At 28.0% G+C, this 23,710-nt stretch overlaps 1 protein-coding gene across 1 annotated transcript in view; it reads right to left on the reverse strand.

The window, feature by feature from the left end:
* LOC112679303 overlaps positions 1 to 23,710 on the reverse strand; it is a 264,484-nt gene that overhangs the window by 15,542 nt on the left and 225,232 nt on the right. The window contains exons 9-17 of the mRNA XM_025549052.1: positions 11,286 to 11,341; positions 10,958 to 11,129; positions 10,754 to 10,893; positions 9,444 to 9,645; positions 9,221 to 9,379; positions 5,766 to 6,047; positions 1,584 to 1,835; positions 1,071 to 1,249; positions 858 to 1,004 (exon numbers count right to left, since the gene is read on the reverse strand). Of these exons, the coding sequence (XP_025404837.1) occupies positions 858 to 1,004; positions 1,071 to 1,249; positions 1,584 to 1,835; positions 5,766 to 6,047; positions 9,221 to 9,379; positions 9,444 to 9,645; positions 10,754 to 10,893; positions 10,958 to 11,129; positions 11,286 to 11,341 (1,589 nt within the window). The remainder of the gene's footprint in view (positions 1 to 857; positions 1,005 to 1,070; positions 1,250 to 1,583; positions 1,836 to 5,765; positions 6,048 to 9,220; positions 9,380 to 9,443; positions 9,646 to 10,753; positions 10,894 to 10,957; positions 11,130 to 11,285; positions 11,342 to 23,710) is intronic.

A 23,710-nucleotide genomic window follows, 5' to 3' on the forward strand; every position in this document is an offset into this window, starting at 1 on the left:
ATCGAAATTTTTTATTCGCATAAAATTATTGTTAATAAATTATTTGAAAATACTTAAATTTCGATTTTCTGACATCTATAACCAACTACTTTTAGTGAAATTCGGAAAATATCGTATAATATAACGGAAATAACGACATTTCATTTTATCTGATACATTTGATATCATTAACAATAAATAGCTAATAAAAGCGATAAAACATAAAGTATTTATTAATTTTTTCAAGTTCACTCGTATAGGCATGTGGTTAACACCAATACCGGTATAAAAATTGACACCAACGCTTAAAACTTTAAACGCAATCGTGTAGTTAAAAATCACGTAAAATCTTACGGAATCGAATAGCTTAAAAAGGTATCGCCGATAACGAACGTATGCAATCGTGTTTTATCCTTCTCATTTAATACGTTTTTATTATTTGTTCCCTTGGAAAGCGTCTTAAATGGATTTTACTGTATATATTGTTCATATGTACGAGTCACGAAAATCAAATTGGTCCGCGTTATTCACGTATATCCGACACGAGAGATTGTTTTCACAGTCATATATGAAATTATGAGATCAGGAGGTCAGATTCGGAATGGTGGCGAAAAGAAAATGTCCGGAAAAGTATTTGGACGAAGTGAGCATCTACGTATAAATACAATAACGCTGATTGTAAAACAAGAAACAAGAAGTTTTAAATAGAATGAAGTTTTTTTCTGTAATGCGTGCCGACGACTACCACTGGTGTTGTATCTGCACGCGGAATTACCCAATTACATTAAGGCTCCGTTCTGGAATGTTAAGCCGTACAGAATTAATGAAAATCCACCGAGTGCGTGCTATCGACTTCGTAATAAATCGCGTTTACATACCTCTTGTTTATGAAATATTTCCTTGGGAAAAACTCCGACAGGTTTCTGAACGTCGTGATTCCAACGTTGAATGATTTGTTTATCCATTTATCGATTTGAATGTCGAACATGGAAACCGTCACCTTAGGTTGTTGTCTATTGGTTTGCCTGCGAAACACCGAAAATTGTTAACCGTGATTGCACGCATGGCGTGGACGAATCATGTGTGATTACTTGTCGAAAAAATTATGACTAATAGTGGTCTCGTTGCGGTTTCTTATAATTTCCGATGTTGATGCAATGTAAATATTCTCGATTTGATTGGTGTAATGTTTAGTGCCTTTGTTCATTATCGAATAGAACGCTTTCAGTAGTGTCCAGGTTTCGATCATTTCCAACAGTTGAACGATTTTCTGCAATCCGGTAGAAAAATTTAATCATAACCTTGTATCAGTATTTTAACAGTCACAACATATAGTTGTAAGCTCATATATAATTACGTCCAAAGTGGATTTGAAGCTCATCTAAGGAAGCTGAGAATAAAATCAGCTAATAGTATTAAACACAGTTATGAGAGTAAAAAAATAATGAACAACTCTTGAAATTGTTATTGAAACAAATTTTTCTATTATATGTAAGTATAAGATGTTTAAGAAAAACCTTCAACATACCGGATTGAAATAGTAACTAAAATTAATTCCAAGGGATCTCCAAATCTACCATTGGATCACGTGATCTACATTATACCTTTTCGTTGACAATTGAATTGTTTTCCAATAGTATGCTCAGTATGTTGTTAAAGCTGACGGACGCTTGATCCAGGTCTGCCAAATCGTGCGAAGTCTGTAAGAACGCGGTGACGGTCATGAGAAAATCGATAACGGGCTCACCCTCACCGGGATACCATTTAGCCATGGTTTGTAGATTACTGTATAGGGAATTCAATGTTTTTGCGGCCGTTACATTGATTTTATCGTATCCCAGTGTTTTTTTGTGGAACTGAAAATTAATTATGTACATTTTTAGGATATATATATATACATTGATAAATATACTCATATATTTATTTATACGAGTGCATAATTTGTGGCCGGTGTGAAGTTGAGTGCAATGCTGGTGTATAATGGTGTATAAATACACATATAGTGTTGACAATATATTGCGACAAAAAAAAAAAAAAAAGGAATACAGAACGATAGAGAGAGAGAGAGAGAAAGAGAGTGGACAAGTGGGAACGCTATTATAAAAGGTTTTACGGATAAGAGTGGTGTAGTGTTGGCGTGCGGATGTACTATAGCTGTTGTGCGCGTCCGGTAAATTAACTTTTTTTGATTTTTATTAAAGTGGAGTTGGCGTAAATAATGTTTATCGAACGATGAAAGTTTTTTTTTTTTTAAAAAACACCTCGAACAACTGGAGAACGTGTACACTGTCATAATTACGTATGGGGGCAAAAACCATTGGCATTATCCGTGGGGTGCGAGAAGATACAATAGTAGAAGTAGTGTTAGGAACTATACAGGAATTACTATAGGCATTTTTTTTCAAATTCAGTCCACTATCTATCAAACTATATTAGCTACTTGAGTAAAATATTTGAAAAGCCAAGTAGTTTGATTAAAGTGATATTTAAAGAATAACTCTATGATAGAAAATCCTTCTTTAACTCGAGACCAGCTCTCCCCCCCCTTATTTGAATATAAAAAATATACGTATTATGATATATAAAAATGGTGTTCTATTTTATTCGAGGGTCATTAAAATTATATTAAATAATTATTATTTTGCACTTCGACGTGCAAAATAAATTTATAAACAAATTGCGAACGGTTTTGTGAAGGGAAGTTGTCGCTGCTAATGCATTTTGAATCGACTGGAATTCAAATGAAATAACGTATATAGTTAGTTATAATTAGCTTATAGAAACCACACGAAAAGAGCGGTAAAATAGTTCTATCCCTTCACGTATTAAACGTATTATTATAGTATACTTTATGTATAAGTGATATTAGAGGGAGGATATAAGGTATGCAGTAGCACTCTTAGAAAAATAAAATAAAATGTTGAAGAACCAGAACGCATATTAATAGTATCATAATATGATAAATAAGAAACAGAAGACGAATAATGAATTAATTATGAACATCAACACCATGAAAATCCAATCTAATAACACAAAACAAAAGTACACTTCGTCAACGGATACTAAATGGTTTATGGAACACAATTAGGCATAATATTTAACAATTTTTATTCTGTATATAAAGTGTTTTCAAGCTGATACGTGTTGTTATCGTCTTTTATCTGTACAACATAGCATATACTGAATTTTTGACAATCTGTTCGACTGATGTGTTGAAGCTGTGTTGAATAGTAAAAACATATTCGAATTCGACATTAAGTTTTGTCGAGATCGACCTGGTTCTCTTTTTGGATTTATATTCTTAACATCCATAAAACGAAAACATGTCGATTTAATTTAATATTACGATAAAAGAATGGAACCATATCGATATCTCTACAAGCAGTGATTTTCGTCGAATTAGAACGGTTTTTCAGAAACCACATCAATTCAGTTTGTGCGCATCAGGTGGACAAAATATTCATAGTTCGTTTCACGTTGCTCACGCGAAGGAAAAATACAACACGATATTGCATCGTACAGTGGGAGAAATATGAGTTCTAGTCCGCCAAAATGTATATAATTAAACCATCGTTTTAATTCTTAATTTATATGAATATTTATATGCTGATACTAGGTGATAGTAAATGTAGCATTATCGATTATATTTATTATTTCTATTAATGTGGCCCGGATATAAGCTATGTTTAATGTCATTAGTTTATTGAATTCTGTAAAGTATATAATTTATGTTAGTATGTTGCAACGTGTAGTTTTAAGCTTTTTCCAATAATTTAGGAAACTTTTTTTAAAAATTATTAAAACGGATGAGCTGATGTTGGGTTTAGAAGTTACGATTTTCATTTAAATCTATTATTTTGATTAAAATACATACATGATTTAGGCTTTAAATAATTAAGTTATTTACGTATACATTTTACATTAATCTATCGTCTAAATATGGTAGTAAATATTTGTAGAGCTTCTTAGAGGTTAAATTTCTAATTTTATATAAACCTAAATGCTTGTACTTTAATATGATATACTAATTATTACACGCTGACATATTTTGAATAATTGAACGAATTATGTTATTTCAAACAAAATTATTAATAATCAAAACATAAAAAATAGTTTGTGTTTAATATATGTTTTTAAAAAAGGATTTAGAACACATTAAAACAAAATGAAAAATATGTTGATGGATTATTTAAAAAATAGACTTGGTATAAAATATAATTTTGATAATGAAGAATTTAAAAAAATGTTTGTCGAATAAAATTAATGGACTTTGTAGTACTACGTATAAAAAATGGAAGAAGTCGAATTATTGTACAAGAAAGTTTAAAAAAAAATGAATTCTGACTACAATTACATTTTATTGTTGACTAGGTACATCACAATTTATTACTAAAGTATTGTTAAAATGTAATTGTAGCCAGAATTCACTTGAATATGTACTTAATCCTTTTTTTCAAACATATATCAAACAAGAAACTATTTTTTCTATGTTGTTTATTCATAATTTTGTCTGAAAAAACATTAATAATTCATTTAGGGGGTAAAAATGAGTTTGTCATATTAAAGTATACGAATTTAGGTTTAAATAAATATATGTATATATATTAAACCGTTAAGAGGCTTTACAAATATTTGCGATCTTATTCGGGGTAAAATGAATACGTAAAAAACTTAATTATTTAAAACCTAAATCATGTATGTATTTTAATCAGAATAATAAATTTCAACAAAAATCGTAACTTCTAAATCCAACATCAGCTCTTACGTTTTAACAGTTATTAAAAATAATTGTTCTAAACGATCGGAAAAAGCTTAAAACAATGCGTTGCAACGTACCAAACATAAATAATATACTTTACAGAATTCAATAAACAGTGCTTATCATCAGGCCACGGTTATAAATATAATCGACAGTGCTATATTAACCATCAATATTACCTGTGCATAAATATTCGTAAAAATCAAAAATTAAAATGATGGTTTTAATTTTGGCCTGGTAGAACTCAGGTGGTTTTTCCAACTTGCATCGGTTTGGAATTGGCTGACACGATTGCATACGTTCGTTATCGGCGATACCTTTTTAAGCTATTCGATTCCGTAAGATTTTACGTGATTTTTAACTACACGATTGCGTATAAATTTTTAAGCGTTGATGTGAATTTTTATACCGGTATTGGTGTTTACCACATGCCTATACGAATGAACTTGAAAAAGTTAATAAATACTTTATGTTTTATCGCTTTTATTAGCTATTTATTGTTAATGATATCAAACATATCAGATAAAACGAAATGTCGTTGTTTCTGTTATATTATACGATATTTTCCGAGTTTCACTAAAAGTAGCAGGTTATAGATTTCAGAAAATCGAAATTTAAGCATTTTCAAATAATTTATAAACAAGAGTTCCTTTAGTATAAAAACTGTCGATTTTTTTTATTTATTAATTATTTTTATTTTATTTAGTTATCCTCATTTTATTATTTTTTTTTTTTATAAACTATTATAGAACTGTTAGTACATTTATTCTATATATTAAATAGATGATAGATGTATTAGATATAATATGGTGAAACTAGTAAATTTGACAACGTTGCATACAATTTCATACGCGATCGTGTTTATTTATTTTTCTCACCCACCTTTTTGTTACCCATCTACAAACGTACGCAGTCGTGTTCTACCCGATAAACCACCGAGGGGTTATGTTTTCGGTTCTCGCTCGTGAATCGTGCGACCACGTCACGTAAACACATTCCATCCCTCCTCCCCTAGATTCGTACTCACGTTCGCGGTGATCTTGCCGAGATCGTCCGGCGGGCACCGCGAGTAATCGGCCGTCTGCCACTCGGTCACGTTGTCGGCGGTCAGCACGCACGTGCGCGACGCGTAGCTGGTCGACCGGTTCTTCGGGCACTCCACTGACGCCGCTTTGCCGGCGCCCGTCAGCGGCCACACGCCGTCCGCCGCACAGTGCGCCGTCAAGTTCGTGTCCAGCACCTCCACGGACACCGTGGCGTTACGCCTGCCCGCCCGGTTTGACGCTTCGCACACGTACTCGGACGAGGACTGCAATCAGACACAAGCGCGTGCTGTTACACGGTGTGGACACCGCTAGGGATGACAACGATATATCGAAAGTATCGATACACGAAGTCGATATATCGTAACATTTTACATTGATAAAACGTTACCGATGTACCGTCTAGATATTATCGTGTCTAACGATATTTTAATGTGATTAATCATCGGGAAATCACCAATAGATATTATTATATACTATTATAAATTATTTGGCATGTTATATAAATAAATATTAATATATTGATAAAATAAATAAAATAATATTCATTATAATTTTCTAGGCGTGTACTGCAATATATAAAAATTACAATTTAAATTTATTAATATTGTTCTGGTTTTATAAAATATTTTATATTTTTGTTAAATTTACATGCTTCGATTAATCAATTTATTTGTCATTATTCCTGTTGTATCGATTAACAAGTACGGCCTCGGCCTACGGCTTATGATTATAAATTTTACTCAAATAAATTACAACCTATTGCCTATGTCCTATGTGCAAGTCTATAAACCTTTTTTTAATATTGGAAACATTTTCCGATATATATCGCTATGTCGATATATTGTGGTATCGATATTGGGTATGAAATATATCAAAATTACGATATATCGATGGTTAACGATTTTTTGACATCTCTAGTCACCGCACGCGAAACGGGTGTCGCCCGTGTCGGGACACGCGCGGGAGAAAAAAATAGACCAAGAGGATATGTGACAACGTTGTTGTTCCTTCCGCAATTGCACACCGCCGGCCATGTCCAAACGCGTCTCGTATCAACGGTTTTTTTTTTCGTTCTGCGGTGAGGACCGTAAGTGATGTTGGATATTCAAGTGTTCGCACGCAAAACGTGACAATAAATCGTTCGTCAACCGAACTCGGAGATGTGTCATTGTCAGTTTTAACGATATGATTTTATTCCGTACTTACATGCATACTTCACGAGATATTTCGAAAATATATCAACCGAATGAGGTTTATAGAAATTATTTGTAAATATTTTCAAAATCGAAAATCAATATTTTGTAACATTGAAAACTTTTGTTCATCGTGACTAAATGTACGTACATTTTTATTTTTTATTAAATTGTTACTTTTTATTATGTGTAACTGAATAAAATAAGGTTTTTAGTGATTCTTTATATTTTCTGTAATATTGTAACACCTTAACGTATATTAGCTTTAGAGTAAAATGAAATATTATGAGATAAAATATGCGCACAACAAATTGTATACAAGTTAAAAATATTTTTACACGAAATATCTTAGATTGGGTAAACGTATTTGTTTTACAATGATGCGCTTTTCTGCGATTAATATTTTAAATAGTACTTAAATCGTAGCCTTAAGTTTAATGCAGCATACTTTTTCGATGGAAAATTTGACACAGATGGTACCATATAGTAGAGTATTTTTCTACAGTAGTTTTTTAAAGCGGAGGGAAAAACTGAAAACAATTTGGAATGAATGTAAAATCTCATCCCACCAACGTTTATATTTCTTTTGATAAAAAGAGTTATGTTTTAATTTATTGTTTGAAAATTGTATAGAAGGCTAACTTTAAATTATTTTTAATATTATTATTGGAAATACTCTGCTGGGTTTCTATCTATAGTAGTACTTTACTACTCTCATTAAAATATATTTTATACAGACCAGTAAAACTTGATACATCAATTATATTTATTTAATAATTTATTCTAATATTTTTCGATTAACGTATCAAATATGATGTTGATTACTGATAAATACTTTGATAAATATTGGAAGTTTATATAACTATAGAACGTACACCAACATCATTTTGGGTATTCCCTTTCTATTAATGGTAATCTTAACTTAAAATATTTAAAAATAATTGATTGGCTTTTGTTTGATTTTAATTTTTACAGCAAAGGTTCAAAAAAATATTCCACTTTAGAATAAAAAATAATATGAGTATGTTGTTATGGAAATAAAAATTAAAAAATTTTAAAAAAATTACAATACGAAAAAATAGAGGTATTAATTCAATGTCAACAATTTTGGATGGTAAAAACTTAAAATAATACAAAAATATTTTTTTTTTAAATTACAATAATCCATTATAGTAAGATAAAACGATCTGGTATATATCGTATATATATATATATATATATATATATACGAGTATATATGTATAAAAATAATAATAATATTATTTATGCCAAAATAATAACTAAGTGTATGATTTACAATCATAAAGTCTATCGGTATGGTATTATCATTGATCTGATATGAGCGAAAAATTAATTGAATTCATAATATCCAGATCGATTGTAAGGAAGTTTTTTAAAAAGTTAATTTTTTAACGTAGTAGTGTTGGAAATTAAAAATAATTTACCTTTTTCATTAATGTTGAGCAGATAGTATTTGAAAATATTTTATTTATTTTTATATTTTAATTATTTTGATTATTATTATATTTGAAATATTTGCTCAACCCTATGTGAGATCATTCGATATGTTGCACTATTGACGGTTTAATATAGGGGTTCATAATCTTCAAATACAGGCGTTTTCGATAAAATATTTCAGGGAATTGATGTTTAAATACAAATTTAATCCAACTTATAAAAATAATATTAGGCTAATTGGTATAATTGATTCTTGATTATGATTATATTGATATGATAATGATTATATTTATTTAATTTGATACATTTTGGTTATTATTATAAAATGTTAGTTGATCGAAATTTTTTTTTTTATAAATTGGTTTTCATTATTTGAGTACTTGCAGTTTTCTGATTATTTTTAAATGTGTTATACAACATATCTTTAAATTTATATTAAAAAAGAAATTATCATGTTTCTCAGTTGCCAATAAAAAGCCATTTCTAAACGAGTAAAAAACACATATCCACTTTCTAATTAGAAATACATAGTTCAACGTTTGTATAGTATAATTTATATGTTATTTATATTATTGCATATTAATATTGTGACATTGAAGTGTTGGGTTAGGTGCTAACATGTGACAAGTCATAACCAATAAATCATGTTTTGACTGATTAATTGAGCAACACTATTGCTATTTCATAGGGTTATTGTATGTGTGCTATAAAAAAATTAGTCGGTTGTTTTAACGCATTATTTTGAAATGTTATAAAATTTTAGAAATTCTACGTTTCATTCTCACCGTTATATTCTTCACGTATAGTACGCTACCACCGCGATGCAAATCCTCCCAATATACGTTTTTGTCCATTTTCACCAAATGCATGTCACTGTCCAACCACGTATTTCCAAACTTGGTAAACTCATTTTTCAAGAAACACATAATGGTCACGTTATCACCCTATGACAATTATTGGTGTTAAAAAAAAAAAAAAATAACAGACACATTGTGATGTCTAAATTACCGGCTTCACCGTTACAGATGGTTTCATTATAACTTCAGGCAGAGGGAGTACGGTCAACGCGACCGACTGACATTGTTGGTACGAATGGTCTGACACCTGGCACGTAAACTTTCCAGAGTCAAAGACGTCTGCGTGTTCAATTACCAAAATAGAGGATTTATATTCGGATTTTTCAGACTTTTTTATTTTTGTCCAGATATATCTGAAATACGAAAATGTCATACTTTAAAACGGCACTTGTTAAAAATATAAAATTTATAAGAGGCAGGTCCGTGTAGGTTTTTTATTTTGTATAAACATTATAAACATAAAAATACAGTTATATTTAAAACGAAACAATAAACATTTTTTGTTGAACTGCCATTATTATGTTATAAAAGGCATGGAGTGGTGCAATTGTATAGACGCAATTTAAATTATTATTTTAAGAGGGATAAAAACATTTAAATCAAACAGACTTGTAGAGGGAAGGGGAACTTGATCTTCCACATTCCTTTAATACAACACAATACGTACTCGTATATCATAAGAATGTTGTTAAATATTTTATTTTTTATTTCTTGCATATTATGTTCACTAAATTCGACAAAAATGATATTAGCAATAAGAATACTGAAAAATGTGTAGACGCACAAGATATTGTAACTGTAGTGTTCTCTTTTATTTTAAATCGTGTTTTTATTCGATCATTTCAAAGGAAATCAAAACAATTTTATATTAATGGCTGAATTAAAATGTATTATTATTATAGTAATATATTTTTTATATTTATAAGATTTTAGAAAAATTTGAAAATCCACCACTTGTCTATGTATTATTTATATCTAGTTATCAGACATAAAAACCGTAATAAAATTTATCAAGTTGACATAACTCGCATATTAAGTTTATTATTTGTACTTAAAGCTATAATTTTTGCGAGGTTAAGATCCTTCTACGTCTTGATTTTACGTGAATGCACATTTTCCGATCGGCACTGTGGTTAATTTGCAACCTGGCATCAGTAGTTTTCAGACTCCTTATCTTTTAGCGACAAAGTCATGTTCAATTTAAACCAATCAAGAATTCTAACACACTCAAAATACAATCTACCTAATATGTCTACAATTATACCCAAATGGCTTGAGACACCGTGGCTTGACTAAAAATAATTGATGGTTTTTATGAAATCAAAGTAAGTATAAAAATATCAACGAAAAAAAAAAAATTATATATTGGATATCAATTCATATTTTATAGTTTAAAAAGTTCATTTTTTTAGATTTTTAATTTGTTTGGATTGTACGGGAAGTAGGTTCAAAGTTGAATACCTGGTTGATATTGAAGTATTGATTGGGTTATCATCTTTATACCATTGGAACTGCATGTCTGCTGGACCCTGGGCTGAGCAGGATATAATGAATTGTTCCCCTTCGGGTATCGAGTCCCTGGGTTTATTGACGTCCATTTTCTATGATAATCAATACACGTGGATAGATAAAATAGATAAAAATAGAATTCGAATTTCAACGTACATTTAACCAAAGTGATGGCTCTTGTTGAAAGGATAATGCAGTTTTCACTAAAGGCACGGGCCTGGGTCCAGGCAAAGAACCATTTGTAATCATTTGATTAAGTAAATCTTGTACGATTTTCTGATCTGATTTTCGAGAATAAAATTCAAAATGAACATCTCCAGATTTTTGCCTGTAAATATATCAGTATGAATTATAATAAAAAAAAAAAAATTGTATTAGTTATTAATAGCATATGTGGTATTCACCGAATGTATAGTGTTACTTATGTTGATAGTTACATTTTTTATTTATATTATAATGTTTTAGCTAAATATATTACACTTACAAAATTGATGTTATTCTTAAATCACGGAGTTCGTGTGAATTCAAATGTTTTTTGAACTGTAAAAACAAAATAATTTATAATTAATAGTTATATATTGTTTTATAATTATTATTGTTTAGTTAGCTTATAAAGTGTTGTATAATATGAGTCAATAGATATTTTATAAACCAAGTTTCTAAGTATTTATTATTAAGAATTATATATAAAGTATATTCAAAATATTTAATTAAATGCAGAAAACAAACAAAGCTAAAAGTCATACATACAACTTAACTAGTCTTATGGGTTAATGTGAATGCATAAAATTGTATTTATAAAATATTCTTTAACTAGCGTATACGAACTTCAGTGTAGTTTTAGTGAGTTTTTATTGGTAAGGTAGGTGGAAATATTTAAAATAAGATGTGGGGAACGCGTTTCTGAAATGGAATTGGATAGGACTGTTCCTAGTTCGGGTTTTTTTAAGTAAGTTTTGGAGGGTAAATATGGTATACGTTTTGGTGTCGATACGGACTTAAAAATATTAAATACCCAATGTAATATTTACATTCAGTTTTAGAAGAGTTACACACACAAAATGAAATAATTAAAAATATTTTAATGATATTTTAAATGTACAAACTTATTTTAAAAATAATACCTTATATCAATACATTTTAGATTATAATAAATAAAAATAACCAAAGTATTTGTATTACTTGACCTATCTGTGTCTAATAAGAACTAATTTTAAATAATCTCTCCTATAAAAATAAACTATCTTTATGTAAAACAACTGATTTTTCTCAATATACCTATTCCTTCCTTTATTTTTGAAAATTCAGTCGCAATTTTATTGACTTAGTATACCTGACGATGATTTTTCAATTAGAAACTGGTCGTACTTTACAAATACAGCAATATTCCAGACTAAGCTTTTATTTATTTAATTATTTCTATATATAAATTATTTGTTTATTTATGTTTACATTAAAAAGTTCTCTGTTCAGCAATTTTTGTATTGAATATTTGTTTCTTTTTCTTCATTATTTACTGATGAATAAACGGTATAATAAGGTACTTTAGTGATGAATATTTTGTATTATAAAAAATACATAAAAAAATTAATATAATTGAAATTTTATTTCCGTAAACGAAGATTATTTCTATCATTAATATTATTTCAAGCTCAAATACAATAACATCGTATTTTGAAAATATTGTTTGTGGAGTTTAATTTAATTCTTATAAGGTCAAGATTTCGTTAAAAGCAATATTGCTACTAGACTAAAGAAAAATATAAGTTATAATTTATTATATACTTTTTTGCATTTATTTTACTACGTCAAAAAATACAGAATGGGGCAGTGGGTTCTGACGAATTTTAGTTGTAGTTTATTGGTCAAGTATTAAAAACAAAGTAATGAAACAAATTGTATTTTATTCAACATAAAGATTATTTTTAATTGTTATAAACAAAAATCTTAATTTTTAAAAATTACATTACTTAAGTGGCCGCCTCCATTTTGTATACAGTCGGTTATCCGTTTTTTCATACTGTCCATAACTCTCTGTAGGATATGCACATCGATGGCTGTAATTTCCCGTCTAATGTTTTCTTTTAACTCTAGTAGTGTATGTGGTTTATTAGTGAATACTTTAGATTTCAAATAACCCCACAAAAAGAAATCAGGAGGAGTCAAATCAGGAGAACGTGGTGGCCAGGCAATATCACCATTCCGCGAAATCACACGATTCGGAAACATTTGTCTAAGAACAGCCAATGAAATACTCGCTGTATGGCTAGTAGCACCATCTTGTTGGTACCATAGATCTTTATCATGTACTCCTAATCGTTGTAATTCAGTTGGCAAGAAGTTGTTCAACATTTTCACATAACGTTCAGATGTTACGGTCACAGTCACATTGTTTTCCTCGAAAAAGTACGGACCCAAAATGCCAAACGATGTAACGCCACACCATACAGTTACTTTTGCAGAATGCAAAGGAGTTTTATGTAACTAACTAGGTTGTTCTGAAGCCCAAAAACGATAGTTTTGCTTATTTACCACACCACATAAATGAAAATGTGCTTCATCTGACATTATCAAATTAGACATCGATTCATGATTTTTGTGTAACAATTGCTGAAACCTGTTATAAAATCCAATTCTCGTACCAAAATCATCCGGAAGAAGTTGTTGCACTATCTGTACTTTATATGGAAAAAGTTGTAAATCATTATGTAAAATTCTTCGAACAGTTCTAGTGGACAAGTTCAACGACTGAGAATGGCGTCTTGCCGAGCGTTGTGGACTTTGATCGATTGCTTGACGTACACGTTCAATGTTTTCTGGTGTTCTTACACTTTTTTGGCTGCCTTTATAAGTTGTTAAAACAGAACCAGTATTTTGAAATTTGTGATACCAGTCTAAGATTGAATTCCGTGAAGGAATATTACCTCCAACAGGAATATTGAATTGTCGTCGAAAATTTCGTTGTACAGTTATAGTAGATTTACACTCAATAAACGTCGTAACGGCAAAAATGCGCTGATTCACAGGTCACGTATCCATGATTACTGATAAAGTAAAACTAAACATCATAAACTTTAATCTGGTGACAAACTAGTTTATCTTATCTACTTTAGTACCTAACCGCAGTACTCGATAAATCATCAGAACCCACTGCCCCACCCTGTATTACAGGAAAAAAAATGATGTTCTTCAAGCTCTAGAATAATGGAAATATAAGAGACATATGGTTATAAAATAGGCGATTAAAAAAAGTAATTAACTGCATGTAAATTAGTGGTGTGAAATTAATCCGGATTCTCCGAAAATCCGAAAAATCCGGATTTCGGATTTTCAGTTGTAAAATCCGAATATTTGGGTTTCACATTATGGATTTCTGTATTCTAAAGCAGAAAATTAAATTTTTCGTTATAAATTCTAATATAAATAAACGAACATTTTTTATTTTATATAAAAAAAAATTATTTGAACTTTAAAATTGTAAAACCGATACATATTTTTGCATTTCACTTTGTGAACAGTATTAAGTTTTAGTTATAAAAAAATAAAAAATGTCTTTATATGATATAGCCCTAGTTTGAATTATTCTGTAGGATAAGTACAACTGAAATGAATAATCGGTTAAAAGGAAAACCCACTTGTTAATAAATTAAGATTGTAGACTTTGATGGTAAACTTCCACTTTGACTTTTGCGATAAGATACAATATGAAAACTCGACAATTATTTTGTAATAATAAAGTTTATACTGTATGTATACAAGATGTGATTAAGCACTGTAACCTTCATTTTAAATCATGGCACCAAAAGTTTTAAAAATGCTTTAAAAGTTTTTCTATAAATATATTAATTCATTAAAAAAAAAAAAAAAATGTGTATTTATTAAGGCTTTAATATAAGGAATCCATAAAATATATTAATTCAATGTTTCAAAATCCGAAATCCGGATTTCGAGTAAAATCCGAATATGAATTCCGAAATCCGGAATTTTCTCCGAATCCGGATTACGGATTTCGAATTTCATGAATCCGGATTTTCGAACTTCGGTAAATCCGGATTTTTCACACTACTAATGTAAATCAGTTAGCACACATTTATAGTAAAATTATTTCATAAATAACAAGTTGACAGAATATAAATATTTGACTAATAAAATTTGCCTTCTAAATTATTATTGATTAAGTGATTTTATTCATTCTACCGCACATAAGGTAATAACTTTCTTTTATCGTTTCAAGGTTGTTTTCTCCATTGATCTGTATTACAGAAATATATGAGAGCAGGTTCTCTCAATCACTTGTACAACAAAGAATGAGTGGGCTGTTCAAAGTGAAGTATATGTAACAATGGGACGTCATTTGCGGAGGTTCAAATTTATTGAAATGAATACACCACCGAATGGATTTGACGTGTTTATTTGTTTTTCGTGTTTCTGATCATCGTGCGGAATGCATATAGAACCACCATATGTCGAAAGAAAAAAGCAATACGAAAAATTGTATTAAGAAATTATTTCAAATAACATATGCAATCTACAATAGGATTGCAGCATGCAGATTCGTCAAATACTTTGTACTATCGATATGATATAGACGTAAAAAATAACACTTTGAAAATAGTTCGTAGATATCGTAATACATATGCATATCTTAAGTAGTTTTTTTTTCAAAAATATTATTCCTTAGTTTTATTGCACTATATATAACTCATACTTGAACATAGTCGCATTGTTTTATAATTTTTTTTTTTAAATAATCCTACACATCTTTCGCGGAAAAACGTCCCAAGTGACTGATACTCGCTTTCAAATTATATTACTACGCATGCACACCATATATAATACGCCACTGATACACTGATATAACAATAGATATCACTCCGTAGAAAATCATGTTAACCCGTCGTCTTTTGATAAAAATCCCACGAGAGCTATTCACACTTCAACACTACAGTGGAACAGAAATATGATTTTCCTTACGATGAATAAAAACTAACTTGAAAAAATCTATAAAATATACATCGTTTTACGCTCTCTCATCGAATGACGGATGGTTCACGGTTATTACTTGTTTTTCATAGTTTGATCCGAAAAATACTTGAATACCTCAGTATCAAATAAAGTCAAATAAAGTAATAGATAAACATGTAGTCGATGTCTAAAATGAAAATAAAAGTACTTTACTGCTATATTTGTAATAATCATTTGTTTAAACCTTTACTCAAAACAAATGTAACTTTTTTTCAACAAATTTATATTGTTTTTAACCGTTCCTTTGTCATGAGACGAGTTACAGTTATAAATATAATATGTATAGGAAAAAATGCATTAAGATTTTGAAAACTATTTAAATATATATATATAATCATATTTGAATTGTTTTAGTTCGGAAATACAACTTAACTATTTACAGTTTCTTTTTTTTTGTTGAGTGTATTATATGAATATGTTTCGTTGATTTTATTTTATTTCTATGTAGGTATATCCTATTGTTCAACTTTAAAAAGCTTTAGTTTAAAATGTTTACTTTTACTACCTTCAGTAAAATATGTATAATTAGCCTTCGTATTCAAGGGTACAAAAAAGCCTATTTATAAAAATATAAGTTTGAAATAATAAAAAACATGGTGTAAATTCATTTCATGTGGAATAAAAAGCATATCATTGACATAAAAATAAGCTTTTAAATATAATTGATATTTTTCGCAAACATATTTTTTAATTATTTGTTAAATAAATTTTGATAAATGAAAAATTTCATGTGCAATATTTTAATAATCAAAACTTTCTCATGTATAATTACCTTTAATGGATTGTGAGCGAAAAATAATTGCAGTGTACAAATACGGTTGGAATTATTTCGATTTGTAGAATGAATTTATGTAAATGGAAACAAGTTGTTTGACAGATTCCTATTGTTATACTAGATTAACATAATTTTATTTTTAAATAATTACTAAATCGACATAATTTTCTAATTTTTTTAACAATGTAAATTCTAAATGTTTTTCGAGCAAAAAAAATGCAAATAGGCAAAAATTAAATTAAAATTAAAACCCCTTTAAAATGTTTTTAATTTTACTTCACGACGATATTACCTTAAATCAAGAACACTGAAATTTAGAAAAATAGTTAACATCAATACTCAAAAGTTCATAACAGCTGGTGTAAAAAAAAAACAAATCAAAATAGTTAATTCTGAGGAAAATATAAATATATTTCAATATTATTATGTAAATTAACAATCGTAATAATTCTATACATATGTAAAAAAAAATTTATATTCCGATTTAAAGTTTTGTATATTACAGTGTTTCAATATCGTTTTAAAGATAGTATAGAATAACAATATTTGAAAATATAAAATATATAATGTAGAAAATTAAATTTCAGAATTAATCCTTTTACTATCAATTCATAGTGAGTCGAGTTTGACGATCAACATGTTACTCGGACATGTAACTCTAATATTACATGAGTTGAATAGTTAGTGATGTACAACTTCGTTAGAATATTTGTAGTTGATCACGAAGCAACTGCAGAAATAACTATAATAACCTCCAACGTAGAATATATATTATATGTACTGTCAATATTTCTATATTCTTATATTCTATAAGTGATCAAGAAAAATCGGAAAATCTGTTAATTGCTTGTCTATGAAAATAAGGATTTAGAAAAAGTTTTTCAATTTAATAGATTAACATTTAGCCTTTCAAATATTTAAGAAAAATCGTTTTAATTATTTGCCACCATCAATATTCATCAGCGATACGTCTCCGATTTTTCTGCAATTCATGAAACTTTTTTTGACGATTAGTTTGCATTTCAAAATTACATTTGCTTAAGTATTCGAGTCGGTTATATTGTAGGACACAAAATCCTTAAATATTTTTTTAAGGAACGTGAAAATAAATTCAGTCAAAGTTCATAATTATTTGCCTAAAAGCACGTTAAAATCTCACATTTATAAAATATAATTTTACAGGAAAGGTTATTTTTAAATATTTTGAAACTTTGTAATTTTTTAATTATATAAAATTATTATATACATTAATATATCACTCTGAAATACATTTTTATTTATCAAACATAATGAGTAGATTCAGAGTTCACTGATCACAAAATAAGTATTAGATATGTCTTTGCTTAAAAGTAGAAAAACAGAAAACAGTATTCTGATTTACAACCGTTTGTTTTAACGTTCCGCTTTTAAGTTGGGTCTTTTTGTAATTAAGATTTTGAATAACGTAATTAATCTATTGCTATCAGATTCAAAAATTTTCGAACAAATGTGCACTGTGAACTGAATAAACCACTTAGCTAATTTTAATTTTAGTATAAAATATAACTATCTGCAAAGTTCAAACAAGCAGTAAATATAAAAAGATACATTTCTAATACTACGATAATATAAACACTGATTATATTATTATTATTAATCAGTATAGCACTAGTATAATAAAATAAGAATGTAAATCCAAGTGGACTATATTTCATAACAGTCTTAGTCGTAGTCGATTTTACACACTCATAACAGGTTTTTTCGTTTCACTAAATCATTCGTATTATTTGAAATTATTTTAATAAACAATATCCTCATTAGTCAGTCTCGTTTCCTTTTTTGATAATAAAATATATAATAATAAATTAATTTTTCGTCTCTTAATCTTTATCATACTCAAAATTATTTATTATTTTTTTAACTCATCTAAGTAAATAATTTACCAACATTTATGAAATTAGTTATTACTAAATTTTATCAGCTAACTGAAAAATATACAACATAATTAAATTTTTTTTTTCGCAAGCTCAAGTAATTTACTTTTTAAACGTAATATACGATTGCATTCCATTAAAATCAGATACGAGAAATATAAAAGTTCTTAATATTTAAATACGCTGATATACTGATCTTCTTCTGTCAAATTTAATTTATAAGTTTTAGTTTATATACTGTTTATTATATATATATATATATATTTTCTTCTTAATGTCCAAAATGAAAAATATTTTAATTATTTTTTATATTTAATAAAATTTTTCATTAATGTATTACATTTTTATATTATAAAGAATTTTATAACGATTTAGTATTTTTAAGAACGTGTCTGATAAATGACGGTTATTATTTTCTCGATAATTTCGAATTTTATACCAATACATATGATATTTGTTAACTGTCAAAAATAATTGGAAAATTATATATCCATCCTCTTAATAGTTTTATTACGTGTTACGTATAAGTTACGTATTATATTTGAATATTTTTGTTTTATTTTTAAACAGATCGGTAAGGCATAATAATACAAGGTAAAATAAACTTAAGATCTTGTATAGATTAAAAGGACGCATGTGTTATTATTGCAGCATTATTACTTAGCATATCAAAATAATGATTAATGATACAACATTCGAATACCGATTCCGAATAACGATAATAAATTATCATATTATTTTTATTATATGCAGTATTACGGTATTATGATGAGTTTAATACATTTTTGTATACAATTTATTTTTTACTAAAATTTGATGAAAACAAACAATATTCATTTAATAGAATTAGTTAATTCAATTTATAAAGATTTTTAATGATAAATTTACAATTATCGTGCATATATCTATTTGTGAAATAGAAATTGATCTAATGCACTAACATAATGGGTTATTATTATACTTCATAAGCATAATGCATATGCATAATATATTTTACATAGCTTGTATATTATCAATTACGTCATGGATCTGAAGATAGCTGAAGGAATACGAATAGCTACGCTAGATCATTCAAAATTAAATGTGCGGTAAATATGATTATATTTTTTAAAAATTTATTTCTTATATCTTATGAACAAGAACAATTTGTTTTCTTCGGAAAAAATATTTTTCAACGTTTTACACGGTTTTTTTTTTCATTATAAATTGGGATAACGCAACATGGATAAAATTATATAAATATTAAAGATTTCCAGTTAATGAAAAATTCACGTCTTTAGGGCATATTAGCAAAATGCATCAGTTACCATGGTAAATGTTATGTAAAAACTATACGTTACATATGACGGATAACGTGAAGCACAGAAAATATAATTATCTACGTATCTTATAGAATTTTTAATAATAAATTGATGGTACAAAAAAAAAATTGTTTTCAATTTTTTTTTTGTTTTGTAATAATTTCCATTTTCTTGTATTAAACAATCATAAAAATTACACATTAATTCTATTTTGTTTTAATTACAAATGGGTGAAAACATGTATAACATTTATAACACATTATAATATATTTACCTTATATAGGTAAAGTTTGAGTTAGGGGCAGAGAAGTTAGAGTTTTTTATGGTGTAAATAATTATAAAGAATAGATCTAAAATTAGATCAAATCATCGAATCGGAAGTACACGGGACAAGCAAATGTTTTGGAGTGCATCTAACTGTTTAAGGATAAAACAGTTTATGGTAAATAAATTTACAAAGGTAAATATAAAATAAAATTATAGGTTTAAACACTAAAAGTAAGCTTTAAGCTAAGTGTCATGAAATTTCCAATTTTAATAAAATGAACAATTATTGCAATACCATACGTAATATTTGTACACTTGTACTGCCCACTCCTTTTTATCCTGTCCAACAGTATAGTAAGACATAATTGTAATTTATTACACTAAGTATTCGTTAAGCGTTGAACTTCATTGTAAAAAAACAACAATTGTTTGAGAAATTTTATATTGTTATATAATAGATACTGGGAATTTAAATGGTTATGAGTGTTATGACATTTTAAGAGTTGTTATATAAATATACAGTTCAAGTTTCGAGTCCAGAAACATTACTTTCTGCATAATAAAAAGATTAGGGAAAATTACAGCAGTTTACATTTTATAACAAATTCAAATAGTGAATCAATCCAATGAGAGAATATACTTTTCGATAATTTTCTGGAATCATGGAAGATATTAAAAATTGTTTAGTTATTCTTGTACTTTTCCTTTGAACATATATTTAAATACAATTGTTATATAGTAGATCATATTATTATAATAATAAAACTGAAAAATAAAAAACATGCACAAGCAAATATTAGCATTTTTTTACTTATGTAAAATTAAATTTATACGCTTTAATTTTGCTAGTAACTGTTATTGAAATTCAGGCAGATGTTCTATAGTTATTTTTGTATATATTTAAAAATGGAATAAAATTAATGAATTGAAAATATTTTAATTACAATGCATCATATTTTTATTATTATTTTTATTCCATATTTACTATATTTATTTTATCGACCATTAGTGGAATATTTTCGACGGAATTTATGGTGTGTAAATATGAGAGGTAAATATTTGGAAGTTCACCTGCTTTCTGAAGCAATTATATGGGCATTTATAAATGAGGTATATATGTAATGTAAATTATGTAATAATTTACGTATGTCAATAATGGTTCGTAAATAAAAATATTCTTGATAGGAGAGATATATTGAATTCTTAAATATACAAATTAAAAATAAATTTTATCCGTTATAAAAATATTTTAGATAAATATTATTTTGTAATTTTCAAGTAAAATAATAAAAAATATTGTAACATTAAATACGTTTCAAAAGGAACGTTGCATAAGTGCTGGTAATTGCAATACGATATGATGCACTAATAAAGTCAAAAATATTGAGATTACATTTTTTTTCGAGCGATTTGTGCCTGATTATATAAATACGCCATATATGCACACGTTTGTTTTGTTTTCAATTAATATTTTATTTGAAAATAATATTTATTTAGCAAGTAAAAAACGCACATTTGTGGTAGGTCTACAAAATTATCAGCAATTAAAATATACAGTGAACTATCTAAGAATACTGAATACATAAATCTAACTTGTATGATATGCGTTAAAAATACTCATATAATCCTTCTATGTGATGTGTTTCATTAATTTTTGGTCGATGTTTAAAAATATTTTTAATTGTATAGTCTTGTTACGGTGGCTATGTAAAAAAATAATTATCTATTCAGTCTATTAGTATGCAAAGTAACAATGATGTTAACTACCATTTTATTCGCGTTGAAATAATATTCATTAACGTGGTAAGCATTTTTTATTAGCTATTATTTTTAGTGATTCTGTTTCATATGATATATTATAATTAACACATGCACAACCGTACGCGTTCCAGTGTATATTACGAATGATACTAAATGTATTAAGACTGGCTGAAAAAATAAATTTCATAAAGCATTTCATAAGTTCACTAGCAGAATAATACGATATACGTAGTGTACATTTGCACATTGTATTTGTTATTTATCCAAAGATGAATTAATAGGCTGCGGCTGTGCCGTTGTAACAATAAAAAATAAAAACATTCGTTTAATATTTCTATCGCGAATTATCGGATTTAAGTAGTATATTTATATGCTAACAGATTAAGTAGTTTTTTTATTTTTTATTACATCCATATAAAGCCGGAGGCTGAAATATTTCCCCTCGCGGTCCCATAGCCTTTTCACCGCGTATTTTCTTTCTACTTTGCCGGCTGTTTAATGTTATCGAGTTACGATGAATATTTGATCCGGTAAAAACCACAATAGTAACGATAGCTGTACGTATTGACCGACGCGATGTTTCGCATACAGAACTGTAACGAAATTGCCTACACGGCACGCCGGCACAGTGGATTGTTGCGAAAAACGACGAGCACGATGTATTTATGACACGTAGAATTATAGCAGGAATACGTTTTTACGCTCCTACACGCCGTGTGCAGGATTGATCCGGAACGACATTAGCGTAAGTTGAACGTTAGCGTTCCGTAAGCGTAATAATAATCGTGTACGATACGATAGGTTTTAATTTGAAGATAAAACATATAAATTATATTTCCCAGTAAATGCCATGTTAATTAGGAACTTATGCTACGTTTCGCTGTTATGACGACGGTAGAATCATATAAAATACACATTTTAATACACGTGGTGGAGGATAGGATATGCGGGAGAATATACAGTTGAAAATCATATTATCTGGTCGATTTTGACGTTTTTATGTTTCGTCGGACATGGTTTTTAATATTTATCACCCGATTGTTCATTTCGTTATCTAGGAGCAACTTTATGTTAATGATTACTCTAATCCTCGATAGATTAGAGAATTCTGAAGTACAATATAATATTATCGCTGGAAATTATTTAAATATTCTAGATTTTGATAGTAATAGTCTCATGAGTCTCAAATTTGTACGTTCTTGATTTTAGATCGGGCAATTTTCAGTGTTCGAACAAAGTTATTACCAAAAATTTATTATTTACATTATACCAAATCAGATTTTACATTTAGAATATTGTATCGGTTACATATTTTTTAAAAAAATTTTATGTTTTAAATTAGTAAAACCATTTTATTATTTTTCAAGAATCCACTCTTATATAATTTAATATAATTACATTTAGTTTATTAGATATGGTACAACTTATGCTTTGTTTTACAATTAGTTTACAAATATAAAAAAAAAAAATTTTTGTAAAATAATGATATTACCTTGCATTTGTCTGGAAAATATGTTCTGCTTTTGTTGTTTTCCTTTATAAACGACGGAGATCGATTAAAAGTAAATTATAAACTTATAATACAGTTGATTAATGAGGATTTTTAAAAGATATTAATAATAAAATTGGTATCAGAATTGGATCATTTCGAAAAATAATTTTGTATACATATAATTATTTTTAAATTAGACCCACTTAGTTATGTTGTTTTTTGTAAAGTGATTTATCTGAGTATGAATTAAAGACAAAAATAAATTCAATATCATGGTATAATTCGCATGAAAGCTATTTTAATATTAATAACTTGTACCATATGTGTATGATGTCATGGATTTTAGAGACGAAAACACATCGCACATAAAATTAG

This window comes from Sipha flava, unplaced genomic scaffold (assembly GCF_003268045.1).
Source record: "Sipha flava isolate LNK unplaced genomic scaffold, YSA_version1 134_pilon_pilon, whole genome shotgun sequence".
Taxonomy (NCBI): domain Eukaryota; kingdom Metazoa; phylum Arthropoda; class Insecta; order Hemiptera; family Aphididae; genus Sipha; species Sipha flava.